At 50.4% G+C, this 16,071-nt stretch overlaps 2 protein-coding genes across 3 annotated transcripts in view; both read right to left on the bottom strand.

Annotated features, from left to right (window-relative positions):
* Nucleotides 1–15,639, bottom strand: part of HOGA1 (4-hydroxy-2-oxoglutarate aldolase 1) — a 24,298-nt gene extending 8,659 nt beyond the window's left edge. For both annotated transcript variants that reach the window (XM_008573228.1, XM_008573229.1), the window contains exons 1-6: nt 15,088–15,639; nt 3,218–3,346; nt 2,948–3,075; nt 2,134–2,268; nt 1,775–1,871; nt 46–179 (exon numbers count right to left, since the gene is read on the bottom strand). In XM_008573228.1, coding sequence (XP_008571450.1) covers nt 46–179; nt 1,775–1,871; nt 2,134–2,268; nt 2,948–3,075; nt 3,218–3,346; nt 15,088–15,298 — 834 coding nt within the window. In that variant the 5' untranslated portion in view covers nt 15,299–15,639. The remainder of the gene's footprint in view (nt 1–45; nt 180–1,774; nt 1,872–2,133; nt 2,269–2,947; nt 3,076–3,217; nt 3,347–15,087) is intronic.
* Nucleotides 9,972–11,035, bottom strand: LOC103590896 (chromosome unknown open reading frame, human C10orf62). Its single transcript, XM_008573235.1, has 3 exons — nt 10,226–11,035; nt 10,137–10,162; nt 9,972–10,037 (listed from the first exon to the last, which is right to left on the bottom strand). Exons 1-3 carry the CDS (start codon nt 10,830–10,832, stop codon nt 9,972–9,974), a joined length of 699 nt encoding a protein of 232 aa, XP_008571457.1. The 5' UTR covers nt 10,833–11,035.
* Nucleotides 15,640–16,071: the final 432 nt, after the last annotated feature.

Here is a 16,071-nt window from a genome sequence, read left to right as displayed (position 1 = left end):
CAATCCCCCCCCCCCCGGCTTTGCTGCCATTGGCTGGAAGCTCACCGCAGTGTTTGGCTCAATGAGGCGGTGCTGAAGCTTCTGGGCATCTTCCCATTGCCCCGTGAGGTAGAGTCGCTCCAGTTGGCACAACTGAGCCCCCAGGACGTTGGCCAGGGCACACACGCCCCCCACAGCTCCTGTCCCAGAGAAAGATGCAGAACATCAGCCAGAACCTCTTCCCACAGAGAATCCCAAACCCCGGTCTCCAGCACCTCTTCATTCCAGGGACATAGGATGTGGATTTCTATGCATTTCAAACTTGCACAGAGTGCAAGTTGCCAGAGAGAAAATCTGCCTGTGTATTTAAAATAGAATCCAGCAAGCCAAGTGCTGCTCAGAGCTGTTCTGTGACAGACAAGGAGCAGAGCCTCAAGGTGAACTCAAGGACAGTTCCTTCTCTGTACACCTCCCAGGGTAAAGTCCCACCTGCCAGGTGACAGCTCCAGTGATTCTCTAATAGCCCCCTGACTCATCAGTCCTGGAAGGGGTAGAGTGGATGGGAGGCCTTTGCTCTACTGAAATCGTATTGCCCCCCAGTGAATTCAATCTGGGACCAGCTATAGGGTGGAAAAAGCTCTGGACACACTCAGTAGACCAGGCTCCCATCAACTGCATGAACTTGGGCAAGTCACAGACCCTCTATAGTCTTTGTTCTCATCTTGGCAATGAAAGTGGGTGGCTGTGATCTCAGAAAGCTCTGCCACTTCTGCAAGCCTATAAGTGTGATTCTAAGGCTAGTTAGGAGTGATCTAAGCACAGTGGCCTCAAAACTGGAGAGAAAGAAGAAAATTTGGAATGAGTTGATAATAGCTGCCATTTATATAATACCTGCTATATGCCAGGCACTGTGGTAGACACAGTGCCGATGCTGTCTAATCCTCATATTACCTCTGCTTTATAGAGTAGAAACTCAGGCCCAGAGTAGCTGAGTGTCCTGCCATTGCTAATCAGTGAATAAATGGCTGAGCTGAGATTCCAGCTCAGATCCCCTGGCCTCCAGAGCCTGTGCCCTTTCCAAATACCCCACTCTCAGGATACGAGGCAGAAATGGGTCCTCTCTTCTTCCCCTGCACTGTAGAGACTATGACATAGCACAGCTGGAAAAATCCCTCAAATCTGGACTCACTGGGGCTTCGGCCAAAGGGACAAGATGCTTGATGCTTCCCTCCTTATCTCTCCCCTCCAGCGCTTAAATCCACTCAGAAACCCAGGATCTTGACCCAAAACAGACCAGAGCAGTTGGTCTAAGTGACATTCCCAGGACCCTGGACTGAAACAGAATCTGAACAAGCAGCTGAAGATCCCTGGTCCACCACTGCAGGTCTGACAATTCATTCTGGCTTGGGACCAGGAGAGGAGGAAAACAGACTTCTGAACTAGAAGGGAGGGCCCCGAGGTCTCTGCGCTCAGAGAACGATTTACGAGGTGAGATTAGTGGAGCTAAATTTGTCATCTAAACATGGAACTTGGGACTTAGAACAAACTGCAGGCATTCCTACTACAGGCCAGGCATTGTATGTGGCCACCCTCCTCCACCCAACAAGGTCACTCACAAGCACCCAGTATTCAGACAAGCAAACAGGGTGGCCAGGTTTCTGAAGTTCAGAACAGGCAGGCTGGCAAACTGCCCTTGGCAGACCCAGCCTTGACCCTCACGGTCTCTCCCAGCAGACCCAGCTGCCTGGGTTAATCTTGGTCACCCATGACAGTCTGAGAGCAGCAGGCAGCCTACCCAAGGCATAGCTGGCCAGCAGGAAGCCAGCCGATCCAGCCAACACCTGGAAATCCTTCTTCCTCGTCTTGTGGACAATCAGCCCGATCCTGGTCACCTGCAACAGCAAACGTTGTGTGAAAGCTGGGCTCAGAGCCTCAGCTGCCAGCCCAGACAAGGGCTGGACACATGCTATAGAATGACAGCCCAGTTTCCAGAGAGATGCACTAAAGTTCAGACAAAGCCCCAGAAAGCCAACATGACAGAGAACCCGAACAGGAGCCCAGGACTGAAATGGATCTCAGAGCTGCCCTGCAGTCGGCAGTCAAATTGCTAGAGGCTAGAGAAGGAGGGCCAGCCTGGGAGCTGCTGCCACTCACATCCCCACTGCTGTCCTTCATGCCCACGATATTCGGGTGCTGGGAAAGTGTGACCACCGCATCCACAGGCAGGTCCAGCCCGGTGTTGGCTGGGACACTGTATAGCACCACAGGGATTGGAGAGAGATCGGCAACCTGAGGGGCACAAAGAAAAGGGGAGGAGAGCAGCTGGCCCAGGTCCTAGAGCCAGAGACTCACCCAGCAACAGGTCCTGGCCTGTGTCACTGCAGGGCTGCTGGACAGGCTGCATCCTTAATTACAAGCCACCAGTGCTACGTACCCTGACTGTAAGCAGTAACAATGGGTAATGTTTATTGAGTGCTTTCTATGTGCCAGGCACAATTCTAAGCCCTTTATGTTCTTTTTTTGTTTTAAAAAAAAGATGACAAGTAAGGGGATCTTAACCCTTGACTTGGTGTCGTCAGCACCACGCTCTCCCCAGTGAGCTAACCGGCCATCCCTATATGGGGATCCGAACCCGTGGCCTTGGTGTTATCAGCACCACACTCTCCCGAGTGAGCCACGGGCTGGCCCCATCCCTTTATGTTCTTGATCTCACTTAATCCTCGCAACAACCCTATCAGGTAGATACCATTATCCCTCCCATTTTAGAGGGGAGGAAACAATGATGCGGAGTGGTTAGGTAAGTTGTGCAATGTCACAGAGCTGGCACGTGGTGGCGTGCCACCATTTCCTATAGCTGCCATTCATGTAAAGTAGGCTCACCACTCCACTCTCAGTTTCTCTCGTCTCCTCTGCCTGGGTAGAGCTTCTGCCCTGCCAGCCTCCTCTGGATCCCAGGCCTCACACCCACCTTGGTGTAGTGGTGAATGAGGGCCGCACTGCTCATACGGCCACGATAGTAACAAGGGGTCACCACCAGGGCAGCATCAGCACCGATCTGGGCCATGCTGACCGTCATCTCCACCGTGGCTTGGGTGGCTGCAGGAGGAAAGAGGAGTGAGAGAAGGAGGTGCCTCAGCATGTCCCAGAAGAGGCAGAACAAGCAGGGAGACCCGAGCCCAGGGCCAAGGAACCTGGACCCTCACACCCAGCCACCCCCAGGCCCAGGGGCTGGCCTCACACTCGCAGCCGGAGCCGGCTATCAGGAGCTTGTCCTTGGGCATGGCCTGGCGCGCACGGCTCACCACCTCCAGGCGCTCACCACTGGTCAGGAAGGGGAACTCGCCACTGGAGCCCTGGACCACGAAGCCTGCAACAGATGCCCCATCACAGCCTACTGACACCTTCTCACCCTCTTATAAACAACCAGGACATGTGGTGTCCAACACTAACCCAGTTCCTACCTCCCCAACACCATAGTTTTCACACATTTCCTTCCCATCCTTGTCCTGATGCAGGCAGGATGTTTTGTTTTGTTTTGTTTTGTTTCTTTTAAAGATGACCGGCAAGGGGATCTTAACCCTTGGCTTGGTGTTGTCAGCACCACGCTCAGCCAGTGAGCCACGGGCCATCCCTATATGGGATCCAAACCCGTGGCCTTGGTGTTATCAGCACCGCACTCTACCGAGTGAGCCACAGGCCGGCCCCAGGCAGGATGTTTTTACCCAGGAGCAATGACAGCTTTCACTTCATTTTTCTTTAGAGGAGACAGCTTTCACTTTCATTTTCTTTAATTGTACTGAAAAGAGTAGATAATAATATAATCCACATCCTATGTACCCAGCACCCACAGCAACCCCCCCATCACCTTCCTCTTCCTTGGCTCTCTGTCCTGACTCATGTGTTTATCATTCCCATTCATGTTGCTATACATTTAAGACATACATACAGACCGATGAACAAGATATAATAGGGTTTGTGCAATTTTAAGCTTTGTAGAAATGGAATCAAGCTTATGTAACCTTCTGCGGTTTGTTGTTTAACATTATGTTTTGAGTTTTGTCTGTAGCTGCACATGTAGCCCTGATTTGTTCATTTTAATTGCTGTATATGGTTAGACCACAATTTATATTTCATTCTCTTGTTGGGACATTTAGAATGTTTTCTTCTGTTTGTTACTGCAAACAATATGAAAACAAACATTTTCTGTAAAGCCTTCTGTGCATGTGTCTAAGAGATCCTCTAGAGTTTGGATACTTAGGTGTGTAATTGCTGAGTCGTTTCTACGTGCATCTTCACGTGTGCCACGTTTCTCATCAATCAGTGTACACTCCATCAGCAGCACGGAGTCTGTTATCGTTCATCTGTGCCAACTCTTGGTACTGTCAGAACTAATTTTTGCCAGTTTTCTGAGTGAAAAGTGATACCTCATTGTTTTATTTTGCATTTTCCTGTTCTTTTTTTTTTAAAGATGACTGGTAAGGGGATCACAACCCTTGGCTTGGCGTTGTCAGCACCACGTTCAGCCAGTGAGCGAACCGGCCATCCCTATATAGGATCCGAACCCATGGCGTTGGTATTATCAGCACCACACTCTCCCGAATGAGTCACGGGCTGGCCCGCATTTTCCTGTTCTATTAATCATTTATTTGAGAGATTTCTAACATGTACCAGTTACAGGTGTCAACCCTTTTGTTTCTATGAGACTGGCAGAATTGACACTCTTCAGCTGAAGAGGGACACAGAGACATGTCAGTAAAATCATTTTCCTCTCAAGAATTTTTCGTTTGACTTTCCCTTTCCTCTCCTTTCTCCTTACCACCACATTCCATTGGAAAACAGGTGAAGTAGTTTACAAATACAGTATACACTACAACAGGACTATTAGTAAATAGGATATTTGAGAGAAGGAAAAGAAATTAAAGCCAGAAGCACTATTGGTACAGAAAACCCCGGCACACAGTTGTGAGCGATGGGCTGTAAATGTGATGGAGCTTCCCGACAGTCAAAGCCAAAAGGGAAACGTGGTCAGCTAGCAGATATGTAGAACCCAGAAGATAAAAGCAAAACAGCTGCCCTGGAGAAACACAGAGTTTCCTGGCACTGGGACCAAGAGAAATTGTTCCTGTGAGTCATCCTTAAGGGGACACAGAGTGATGTCGGCCCAGCTTTACACATACACCTTTTCCATGTTGTTCACTACACCATTAGATTCCACTGAGTGAGCTGCCAGGATATGTCTCACTGGGTATTTAGATTTTTTTCTACTAGTTTTTTGCCTTGCAGGGAACATCTTGAGGCAAATAGCTTTTGGCTTCTGTTGAATTGGACTAGAAGCCAAAAGTAGGGGCCTTCTTGTGTGTGGCTACATAAGGCCTCTGTGCCTTTTTCCATTTGCAAAAGCTGCCAGCCCTGGATGAGAGCTCCAATCTAGCCATGAGGGACCAGCACCCTTTGACTAAGGATTTAGAGACCAAGTTCTTGCTACTCCCTGTATTCGAATGTTAAAGACATCTTCCTCCCCACCCTGCCTGCCACCCTTGGCTGGGGTGGGTTCTTGCTATGGTCACTGATTCAGCCACAGTCACTTTCTCCTAAGCCATTCTTCATCCTGGTGGTCAGTTGCAGAGGCCCCTCCTCCCTGGGCCCCAAGTGGACCCGGCCTAAGCAACAGGACAGCTGGGTCTTGCACTCTGGAGGCAGAAGCAGGCCCCTGTGCTCAAGACGCGCACGGCACAGCCCTGTCTCCTGTCTCATTAGCGGGGTATCTGACCTAGGCCTGAGTCCTAAGAAGGAAGAAATGCCAGGCTGGGGAAGTGGGAGTGTGGTGTGGTTGGGGGAGCACTGGACTCTAGAGCCCCCTCTGGCTACTGAGCAAGCCACATCACATCTGAGCCTCCATCTCTTTTCTATGGGATAACAGTGAAATCATTTTAATCCTCCTTTTTAGGGCTGTTTGAAAGACTCAGGTAAGAAATGTACAAGAAAGCACTTTGAAATATGTGAACCGAGGGCCGGCCCATGGCTCACTCAGGAGAGTGCAGTTCTGATAACACCAAGGACACAGGTTTGGATCCTATATAGGGATGGCCGGTTCGCTCACTGGCCGAGCATGATTCTGATAACACCAAGTCAAGGGTTAAGATCCCCTTACCGGTCATCTTTTTTTAAAAAAAAAGAAAAAGAAATCTGTAAACTGATATTGTGAAGAGTCCCCTCCTTCACCCTGCCTAGATGTACAGTTTCAGGCCTGATGTGCCTCTGCTAGTGTAGAGAGGGGGCCAGAGGAGAGGAAAAGGCCAGGTTGCCAATGGATCGAGGAGTGAGGAAAGAGAGTGGCGGAGAAGCAGGGAGGCAGTGCAGTAGAGTGGTCAGATGCACGGGCTCTGAAGTCAGAGAAGCCCGAGACTGACTCTCAGAGTGACCCTCTCACCAGCTATGAGATCTCGAGGAAATGGCTTAACCAAACCTCAGCTTCCTCAAATGAAAAATGGGGATGATATTAGTACCTTTCTCAAAAAGTTGTTTTGAAGTTTAAATGATATGCTATTTTAAAAGTACTTAGAATAGAACCTAGTGCTCAATAAGTGTTAGCTGTAATTTTATGAAGTCAAGAGAAAGTGCTCAAGCCTTAAATCAGGAGGGTAATTGCCTCTGGAAAGAAGGCTGCATTCTATTACCTCTTAGCACCAGATGTAAGATGAAAGAAGCTCACTCTACTCTCCCTGGCCCCCGTGGGTATGTTGGCTGCTCTGAGGAGCTAGGATAGCCTGGGAAGGGGAATAAGTGAGTGGGACTGGGGACATACAAGCAACATGGTGACTCACTGTGGCCAAAAGGAATCATTATCTCTTTCACATATGGAGTATCCCCGGTCACTGTTATATATACCCTCTTGGTCCATTGTCATTGACACCTACTCTGAGAAGTCTTCCTGGGATCCCTCCACTGGATCTCTGTCCTCTGGATTTCCATTACCTGTTCCTCATACTTCCCCGTTGCCTATTCCCCATTGCACTCCCACCCCCACCTGTGGGATTAGGCAAAATGCATCAATCTGGTCTCTCTTATAAAATGAGAAATTGAGGATGGTCTCCAAAGTCTTCCCTGGCTCTAAGTCACTTTTCTGGCTTTTTCTCCTACCGTTTGCTTGTCCCTTCAGTGAAACCGACTGTCAAGCTTCCCCCAGACACACTCCCATTTTCCTGCCCCCACACCTTTGCTCGCACCATTCCCCTCTGCCTGGAAGCGAGAGGGCCACCAAGCCTTTCCTCGGTCCCTTCCCCTCCCCTTTTGGGCTCCACAGGCTTCGCTCTCCTGGCCTAGCGCTTGTCTTACTGTGCCGGGAATCATCAAGGTTAGGGAAGTGGCTTCCTTCAGGACACCTAGCACAGTACCTGCTGAGGTGTTTGGGTTGACAATTCATCGTGTAAAAGAAAAATTGTCTGAAACCTGGTCTGGAGCAAAAGGCTTTTGCATGATATAATTCATGACCTCCCTCTGGGAAGAAATTAGCATTCCTGATAAAATGCTTAAGCAATTTCCTGATGAACTCTAATGGAATTAAGCCTTGGGCTGGGAAACCAGCAACCCGCCCAGCTGACTCTCAGGCGGGAGTTTGGTGGCTGTTAACTGCCCGTCTTTCTATCTAGTTTAACAGTGATCTCTTTTCTAATAAAAATGTCCTTAGTTGGCTGCTGAGACGCCATTTTGCTCTCAGCACAACTGTAATAAAATTTGACACGCACTCGTAAGTACCTTGTCTGAAACATTTTTTTTAGCTTTAAATTTTGAAGTACTTTTAGACTTACAGAAAAGTTGCAAAAATAATACAGGTAATTTCTATACATCTCTCACCCAGCCTCTATCAATGATAACATCTTACCTACCTACAGTTCAATGATCAGAACCAGAGAATTGACAATACCACCAACTAAAGACTTTATTTGAATTTTGCCAGTTGGAAACTTTTTTTAAAGTTAAGATTCCAAAGCTGTAATTAGCTAATCTGAAATTTCATATAATGACTTTAGTAACGGGTTTAAGATCTTCCAGATATGTGCGTGCATTTTAACAATCACTTTCAGAAGCCAAACCTTATCACTCTCTTGCCTTTTGTCTAATAAGCAGCCTTTGATATCTTTCCATTGTGTTTGACCCTACTTCTTTCCAGCTAATACTTTTATTATGAAAGATTTTAAATATACAAATAAATACATCTATCAAAATTTATAGGGCCAGCCTCGTGACTCACTTGGGAGAGCATGGTGCTGACAACACCAAGTCAAGGGTTAAGATCCCCTTATCGGTCATCTTTTAAAAAAAAATTTATATAAAGTCACTTATTAGTAATAAAAAAATAAATTCAAATACTCCCAAGTGTGCTCTATAAAAATCAGTTGACAACATTAAGGGTGTTGACGGATTTACCCACCCTTTGTGCTAATTCTGAGGCCCACAGGTTGGGAACCACTGGTAAATCCATAATAAATCCAAATGGTAAGAAATTTCTATGTCAAAGAGTCACTTGGAGTTAGTGCCTTATAACTGACTCTTCTAGAGTTTCATGGGGGGGCAGCTGCCTCCCTTTACCTGCCTGACTAGGGGGACACCTGTTGTCCCAGAAGTGGCTTCTTAGGACACAGGAAGAGGAGGCAGGGAGAGTCCCAGACTTGCAGGAGCACAGAGAAAGTGTCAGGACATGTGGGAAAAGGTCAGAAATAAGCATGAGGGCTAGCTGGTTAGCTCAGTTGGTTAGAGCGCAGCCTTTTAAGATCAAGGTCACAGGTTCAAAAAAAAGGAAAGAAAGAAGCATGAGAGATCTGCTTATCCCTTCTAGGGATGGTGGAGAGGGGACGGGGAGGCAGCACAGGGAAGGGATTAGGGGTATGGACTTTGGAGTTAGGCAAAGCTGGGATTTAATTCTAGCAACATTACTTACTATCTACATCATCTCAGGAGAATTACATTTCTGAACCTCAGAAGCCTAGTTTGCAATATTGAGATAATGGAATACCTTTCTCATGGGGCTATGACTTAATGCTTAACATAGAGCATGGCATATACTAAAAACTGGAAAAAAAAACTCAAAAAAGAAGCTGCTAGTGGTGCTAGTAGTACTGGTAGTAGCAGCAGCAGCAGCCACAGTCACAGCCCAGCAATAGTAACATACACGAGAGTGTTGTACCAGCTCAAGAGCTGTGATGTAGGTGGGACTAAGTACTAACATGGATCCCAGTGGGCCCCGGGAACCAGATGGGGCAGGGAGAGAGAAGCACAGTGTGGAGCCACATGACTTGACAAGAAATGGACTGAGTGAGAATGGCACCGGAGGACAGGGGCCCTAAGTCCCACTTGCCTTCCTCTCTACCAAAAGCCTATTTCTCCCCACCAACCCCTGGATGCTTCCATGTGCATGCTCCCCCACATTCCCCACCCCACCCACCCCATCCCCGCTTCCCTGGCAGCCACAGATTGGTAGGTCATGAGGCCTCTGGAGGTCTCCCATCCCCAGAGCCTGAAGCCAGGGGAAGCTATTTTATAGAGTCTCAAATCAGGCCCAGTGAAAAGGCCCCAGGTCAAGGCCCACAGGCAGGGGACTGCTGAGAAGGAGCCCTCTCCCTCCACCCCTGCCCAACCCCCAGGCTGGCCGCTGAGCCCCTGGACTCAGCATGAGGGTGTACAGGGCTTTAATTGGCTCATTCCAGGCATTTGGCATCAGTGCGGGGCTCTTGGCTGCTCCTGGGATCTGCCTGTCTGTCTTCTCTCGGTGGGTCTTTGGGGGCCTCAGGGTCTGTCTCAGCTGCTTCGCTTGTTCCCAGCTCTCCCTCCATTGGGGGCCATCCTCTGTGGCAGACCCTCCTCATAGAGTTGAAGGACTGTGACCCCTGTGGGATTTTTGGCAGCAGCATCTCCCCTGGGCCACATGGGTTGCCACATAGAGAAAACATACGTGGGCCAGCCCTGCAGGGGGGAAGGGGCATCTCCACCTGTAGTTAGGTGGCTTCAAGGGAGTCATAGATCTGGTGGCTGCGGTTGGGCAGGCTGTGGCTCTGGTGGTTCTGGTGGTTTGGGTGACCTGGATGACCCTGGTGGGTCGGGTGATCTGGATGACCCTAGTGACTTGGGTGACCTGGATGACCTTGGTGGCTAGGGTGAGCTGGATGGCCATGGTGGCTTGGGTGACCTGGATAACCTTGGTAGCTAGGGTGAGCTGGATGACCCTGATGGCTCTGGTGGCCATGGTAACCATGGTCATGGAAGGTGTGTGTGTGGTTGGCACCAGCTATGGTGTTTTCCTGCTGGGCAAGGAAATTCACTTTCACCTTCATCTCCACCTCCTCCAGGGCCTTCAGCTCCTCCAGGTTGATGTCTGTGGACTCCAGGTGGCCTGAGTGCTTGTAAGCTGTGGCCTGCTGCAGTATGGAGTTAGCCAGGCACCGCCCCTTGGTGTCAATCTCCTTGGTGCAGGCAGCCACAGCAGCCCACGTGGCCTCTTCCATGGATGAGGATCTTCCAGACTCCTTGTGGGACTCTTTGATCACCGAGGACCCAGATGTCCTCTGTTTGCTGGTGAAGGACTCCCGGTGCAGAGCCGTGCCCCCTTCTCTGTGCCTGGTGCTGAAGGTCTCCACACGAATTGTGGTGCTGGCCTCTCCACTCCCACCCTCAGGCTGGGGAGCACTGCTGCTGGTGCAGGCATTGTTGGTGGGGACCAGCTTCTCTTCGGAAAAGCAGCTAAAGTGAGATTTGATCCAATTATCATTCTTTGCTTTGTGGGATTCTGGTGACTTGTCCTCCTCTGGTGCAGACTCAGAGGTGGTCTTCCTCCTCCTCTTTCTCTGAACCCACATCATAAGGCCTCCACCTCCTAGTAAGAGGGCAGTCCCCAGCACCACCTTGCATGATGGCTGCTGGATGAACTCCAAGAAGGTCTCCAGGACCCTATGCCAGGAAGGCAGAGCTAAGAGCACACTGGGAGTGGGGAGCCCAGGTGGTATGGCTCATGCTTGAAGGGGTAGGCTCCCCAAGGGTGTCTGGCAGGCAGGCCCTCTACTGTACCCTCTCTAGGATGCCCCTCCTGCCTCAGCAATGAACCCCATTGTGAGGACAACAATTGCGGGTGGGGTGGGGAGAGGTTGCATCATCCCTTATGTCTAGCCTGGCAGGCATTGCCTGAGGCCTGGGTCCTGTCTCCCACCCTGACAGCTGTCCCCACAGTCAGTAAAAGGGCAGCTTCTCCAATTCGGAGTCCTTTCTGCCTTTTGCTTATAACCCATTCTGCAACTCAGTACTTTTTAATCTTCTAGTCTTTAGTTTCTCCCCCTTCCTATCCAGTGGTCCCCAGGGGGCAGAGAACGCTGGGTCAAGCTGGCCATGGCAAAAGGACCCCCTTGGCCAGGCTGGCATCCATTCCTGGCTGCCTCAGACTGGTGTCTCCCTCTATCCAGAGCCCATCTTCGTTGCCAGTTCAGCATACTCCCTTCCCACTTGCAGCCCCAGCCCCATTATATGGCAGAGTCCTGAGGAAAGGGGCCCAGGAAGGAGCTCATTCTGGAATAACATGAGGGGGTGACAAGAGTGGGCTGAGAAGCCAGAGTGGATAGGATAGGAGATTTCACCAGGTTCCAGATCCCTGGTGCCATTCCAGGATGGGGCTGCAACCTCAAGCCTTAGTGATGCACCTGCAAACCTAGAACTTGCCCCCTGGTACATGGGCACGGTTCAGGTTGTGAGCAGGTGGGCCAGCTGGCCAGGCTCTCTGTAGGTGCAGACAGCTAAAAGCCTGACTCTTCATCTAAGCAACACCCAGGGCCCTCAGGGTAGAAACCAGCCTGAGCCACTCTACTTCCCCTCCCCCCCCCAAAGGCATCTAGCACATTAAAAAAAATGAAAAAATGTCAAAATAGTGTTGTAAAAATTGTGGTATTTTAAGCACAGTGTTATAACACCAAGGTCAAGGGTTCAGATGCTTGCACTGGCCAGCCACAAAAAAAAAAAAAATTGTGATATTTTAAAGAAAATATTTTCTTTAACAGAGTAATGGTGTTATTAAATGTCTATTACATATACAAAAATATTATATCTTATCACAAGAAACCATGGCCTGCTCTACATACTGAAGGAATAAAACACATGTGTAAAGTTTTACAGAGAACATCATCTCTCCAATCCTGCTGGAGTAGCTCTGTGATTGTCCACTAACCTCATTTGGAAATAACAATTCAAAGTCCGTCTTTGAGGTTGTTTACGGGTGTAAGTTCAGGTTCAAATGGCCTTTCTGCAACCACCCCTCCCTTCCCCCAGTCTCTGGTTCTTTTATTTAGAAAGAATATACTTTATCCAAATATTCAGTACAAATTAGCAATGCTAACAAAAATAATAAAAATTTAAAAAAAGAGTTACCCAGTTTCAGTCAATGCCTTCCAGGAGAATCTCTAACTGTTCACTGATCATCAAGGGCAGGTTCCCACTTTTACCATGTTGCAGGAGGCCCTCGCAGTGTGATGTGATGGTCCTGCCTCTGCCTCTGAGTGTTAGGCTGCAAAGTCTACCCCAGGGGCCAGGACAAGGCCAGGAAAACACAGATTTTAGAGCTAAAGTTGTTCGCTCCTTCCTTCCTGGGCATGTTGGCTGCATCCTGGGAGCAGTGGCAGGACCCTCTGGCTCAGTGTTCTCTGTGCCAGTGCCCCAGGTTTGAACTCCTTAGGAGGAATATGTTGAACCCTGTGGCAAGGAGCCTGAAGGCTCAATTCCCATTCTGAAATGAGAAACTGGATTAGAGAGGTTGGGTGATTTCTCCAAGGTCACTGAAACTAGCAGAACCAGTATTCTTTTTTTTTTTTTTTTTAAATATGACTGGTAAGGGGATCTTAACCCCTGACTTGGTGTTGTCAGCATCACGCTCAGCCAGTGAGCGAACCAGCCATCCCTATATAGGATCCAAACCCGTGGCCTTGGTGTTATCAGCACCACACTCTCCCAAGTGAGCCACGGGCCAGCCCTAGAACCAGTATTCTTACCTGGGTCTCTAAATCCGGATGCTGGATTCTTTCTTCCACAGCCCACTGCCTCCATGGTGTGTGGATAGGAGAGAGAGCAGATGGGAGCGGAAGCCTGCCTGGGTTGCCACGTGTGGCCCACGGCCTGCCAAGTCCACCGAAGCCTGAGCTCCTGGGCACCCCATGCCCTCTGCAGGAGTGGGTGTGTGGGACAAAAAAGTCTGAGGGTCTCTGCAGATTCTCTGGGTTGCAGGCAGAGCCCACTCTCACCACCCCTGAACTAGAGTGTCCTTGAACCTTGAAGCTGAAGCAGAGTCTTCTCTCAGAGGTTCAAGCAGCTTTTCATTCTGCTTCAAGGGAACCAGGTCTCTGCCCAAACCTGTGGGCCCCTATGAACCTAGCCACAGCAGAAACTTACTTAGAGCTGTGTCCCTGCTCAATGTGGGTGTCCACAGGGCATTCACTGTCACTCAGCACTAAGCTATGGATGGGGTCTCAGTGGGGCCAATGGTCCCTCTCACAAAGTGGCTTTGCCACAAAGCCAACCACAGTCATTTTAATAATTATTATCATTGAGATCAATACCTTTGAGTGTATGTCACTCTACAGTTTATAGCATGATTTCACTTGCAGTCTCTCGGATTTTTCTCCCAACGATCCAATGATAGGGGCATTATCACTCCCATGTGCCAAATGGGGAAACTGAGGTTTAGAGAGTTATCCCACAATAAGTCAGTGGCAGAGCTGTGGTTTTTTTTTTGTTTGTTTGTTTTTTATTTTGTCTTTTTCCGTGTCCGGCAACGGATCGCAACCCTCAGTGTTGCCCCCGTACCGGACCGGGGACCGGCAACGGGATTGCAACCCTCGGTGTTGCTCCCACGCCTCGCTCAGCCAGTGAGCGGGAACCGGTCTGTATGTGGGATCCGAACCCTCGGGCGGGAGCGCCGCCGCGCTTCCCAAGCGGCGCACTATCCAGTGCGCCACCGGGCTGGCCCAGAGCTGTGGTTTGAAACCAGAGTCCAGGGCTGGCCCATGGCTCACTCGGGAGAGTGTGGTGCTGATAACAAGGCCGTGGGTTCGGATCCTATATAGGGATGGCTGGTTCGCTCACTGGCTGAGAGTGGTGCTGACAACACCAAGTCAAGGGTTAAGATCTCCTTACCGGTCATCTTTAAAAAAAAAAAAAGAAAGAAACCAGAGTCCATGGTCTTAACTGCTACACTGCACTGCCTCTGTCAGAGCCACACTGTTCCCAAAGCTGGGACCAGCCAGTTAGATGCTATTTATTGAATAGTATGGTCTAGCAACTCAGAGGGTATAATGAGAGTCAGCAAGTGAAGTGAAGCGGAGCATGAGCCGTGCAGTCAGACCTGAGTTCAAATCTCAGCTCGGCCAAGTCTTAGTTGAGTGACCTCGGGCAAGTAGCCATTGCACTGAGCCCCAGATTCCCATCTGTAAGATGGTGCTGTTGAGAGCACTACCTCAGGACACTGCCACAGTGGTGGACAAGGGCTGTCAGGGCAAGGCAGGTGGATTTGCTATTTTCTTCTATCTTCAGTTATTGCACCTGTGCTAGTGTTGCATGTTGAGTGTCACAAATGTGATCTTATCCCTGACCTCAGAGAGGGGGAGAGCCGTGTGTAAAGAGGGAGATGAGCCAGAGAAGCCAGAACAGGGAGAGTTAATTCTGCTGAGGGAGGCTTTGCCCAGAGAGAGTGCGCAAACAGGCTTTGAGGGAAACAAGACTGCTGACTGGACCATCGCATGACCCATCTGCAGGGTTCCTAGCTGACCAGACTTTCACACCATTATCCAGTTTGAGCCCCACTGTAATGCTGGGAGCTAAGAAGGCTCTTTAGCAGTTTACAACTGCAGAAACTGAGGCAGGTGAGGTTTGGTCCAAGGTCACAGGCCAACAGGGAGCTTCCCGTCAGTTTCCTGACTCCAGGTCAGTGCCCCCCGTTCCTCTCCCATAATGAAATGACCTGCAGGGTACGAGACTATCCCCGAGCAGCTTGACAGAGCCCAGGTACCCTACCCTGATTTCTGGCTGAAGAGAATGGGGTCATTCACAACTCCCTGATTCCCCTGGTGGCCAGGTCCCACTTACCTCGGAAGGGGAAGGTGCCCAGTTTGTGCAGATTCTCCTCCAGTTTCCCATAGTCCACCTCTGCAGTGGCAGTGAAGGGGGTGGTCACAGGAGGGTAGATGCCTGCGATGTCCACCTTCTTCCCCGCCCCTGAGGCCCAGCCCCTCATGTTCCTGGACAAGCCCCTGCTCAGTCCCTGCCTCACAGAAGACCAGACCCGAGGGCCTAGCATCTCTGCGGGAGGCCTGAGGCCCAGCTGGTCTGTGCCCCAGAGGGAGGCTGAGCCTGGACTCCTTCCACCCCCCTGTTAATGATCAATGTGTCTAGTTAAAAATTTACAGCCCCTCTGACTTGTGGCCACTGGGGCAGGCCTGAGCTGGGCACCCCCAGGGTCAGGGGCAAAGCCTATAGGCCCCAGGGGGCCCTTCTTCCCCCTGAGGAGCAGCTAGAGAAATGCCACAACCCAGTGTCCCTATGGCCAGATGGAGGGCTGCTTCCTGGGGTCCTGACACTAAGTGGAGTCTCCAGCAGGGCCTAGGCCCTCCTCCCACAATTCCCAGCCCTAAAGCAAGAGCTGGGCAGTTTCCACAGCAGTTGCTTTGCAAGGCTGGTGGAGCCGGTTGGCTGAGCTGGTCCTGCCTTGCAGGAGGTGTGGCAAAGCTGAGCAGTAAACTGCCTTGAGGAGCTTCCCCTCCACTGCCCCACTCCCCTGCCAGGCTCCTCCTGCCAGGCAGCCACGTGACAGGCCACACACAGCCCCACAGGACAGCAGGCACCAAGAAGGGGCCCAGGATGAGTGCATCGCCATGCTGATCTGTGCAGGGGCCAAGCCTGGTCCTGGGGATTGGGAAGGGTCAGGAAAAACAGGGTGTCAGGGAAGAAGCAAGAAGGGACCATGGTAGAAATGCAGCAGGGCTGGCTCAGAGGGGCCGACAGGCTCCAAGTTCCCCTCTTACCCAAGCCCACCCTTACCCCAGTCTTTCTTCATTCCTAAATATTTTGGAC

This window comes from Galeopterus variegatus, unplaced genomic scaffold, assembly GCF_000696425.1.
Source record: "Galeopterus variegatus unplaced genomic scaffold, G_variegatus-3.0.2 Scaffold891, whole genome shotgun sequence".
Lineage (NCBI taxonomy): Eukaryota > Metazoa > Chordata > Mammalia > Dermoptera > Cynocephalidae > Galeopterus > Galeopterus variegatus.
Note: the sequence above shows the minus strand (reverse complement) of the source record. Positions and strands in the feature narration are given on the sequence as shown.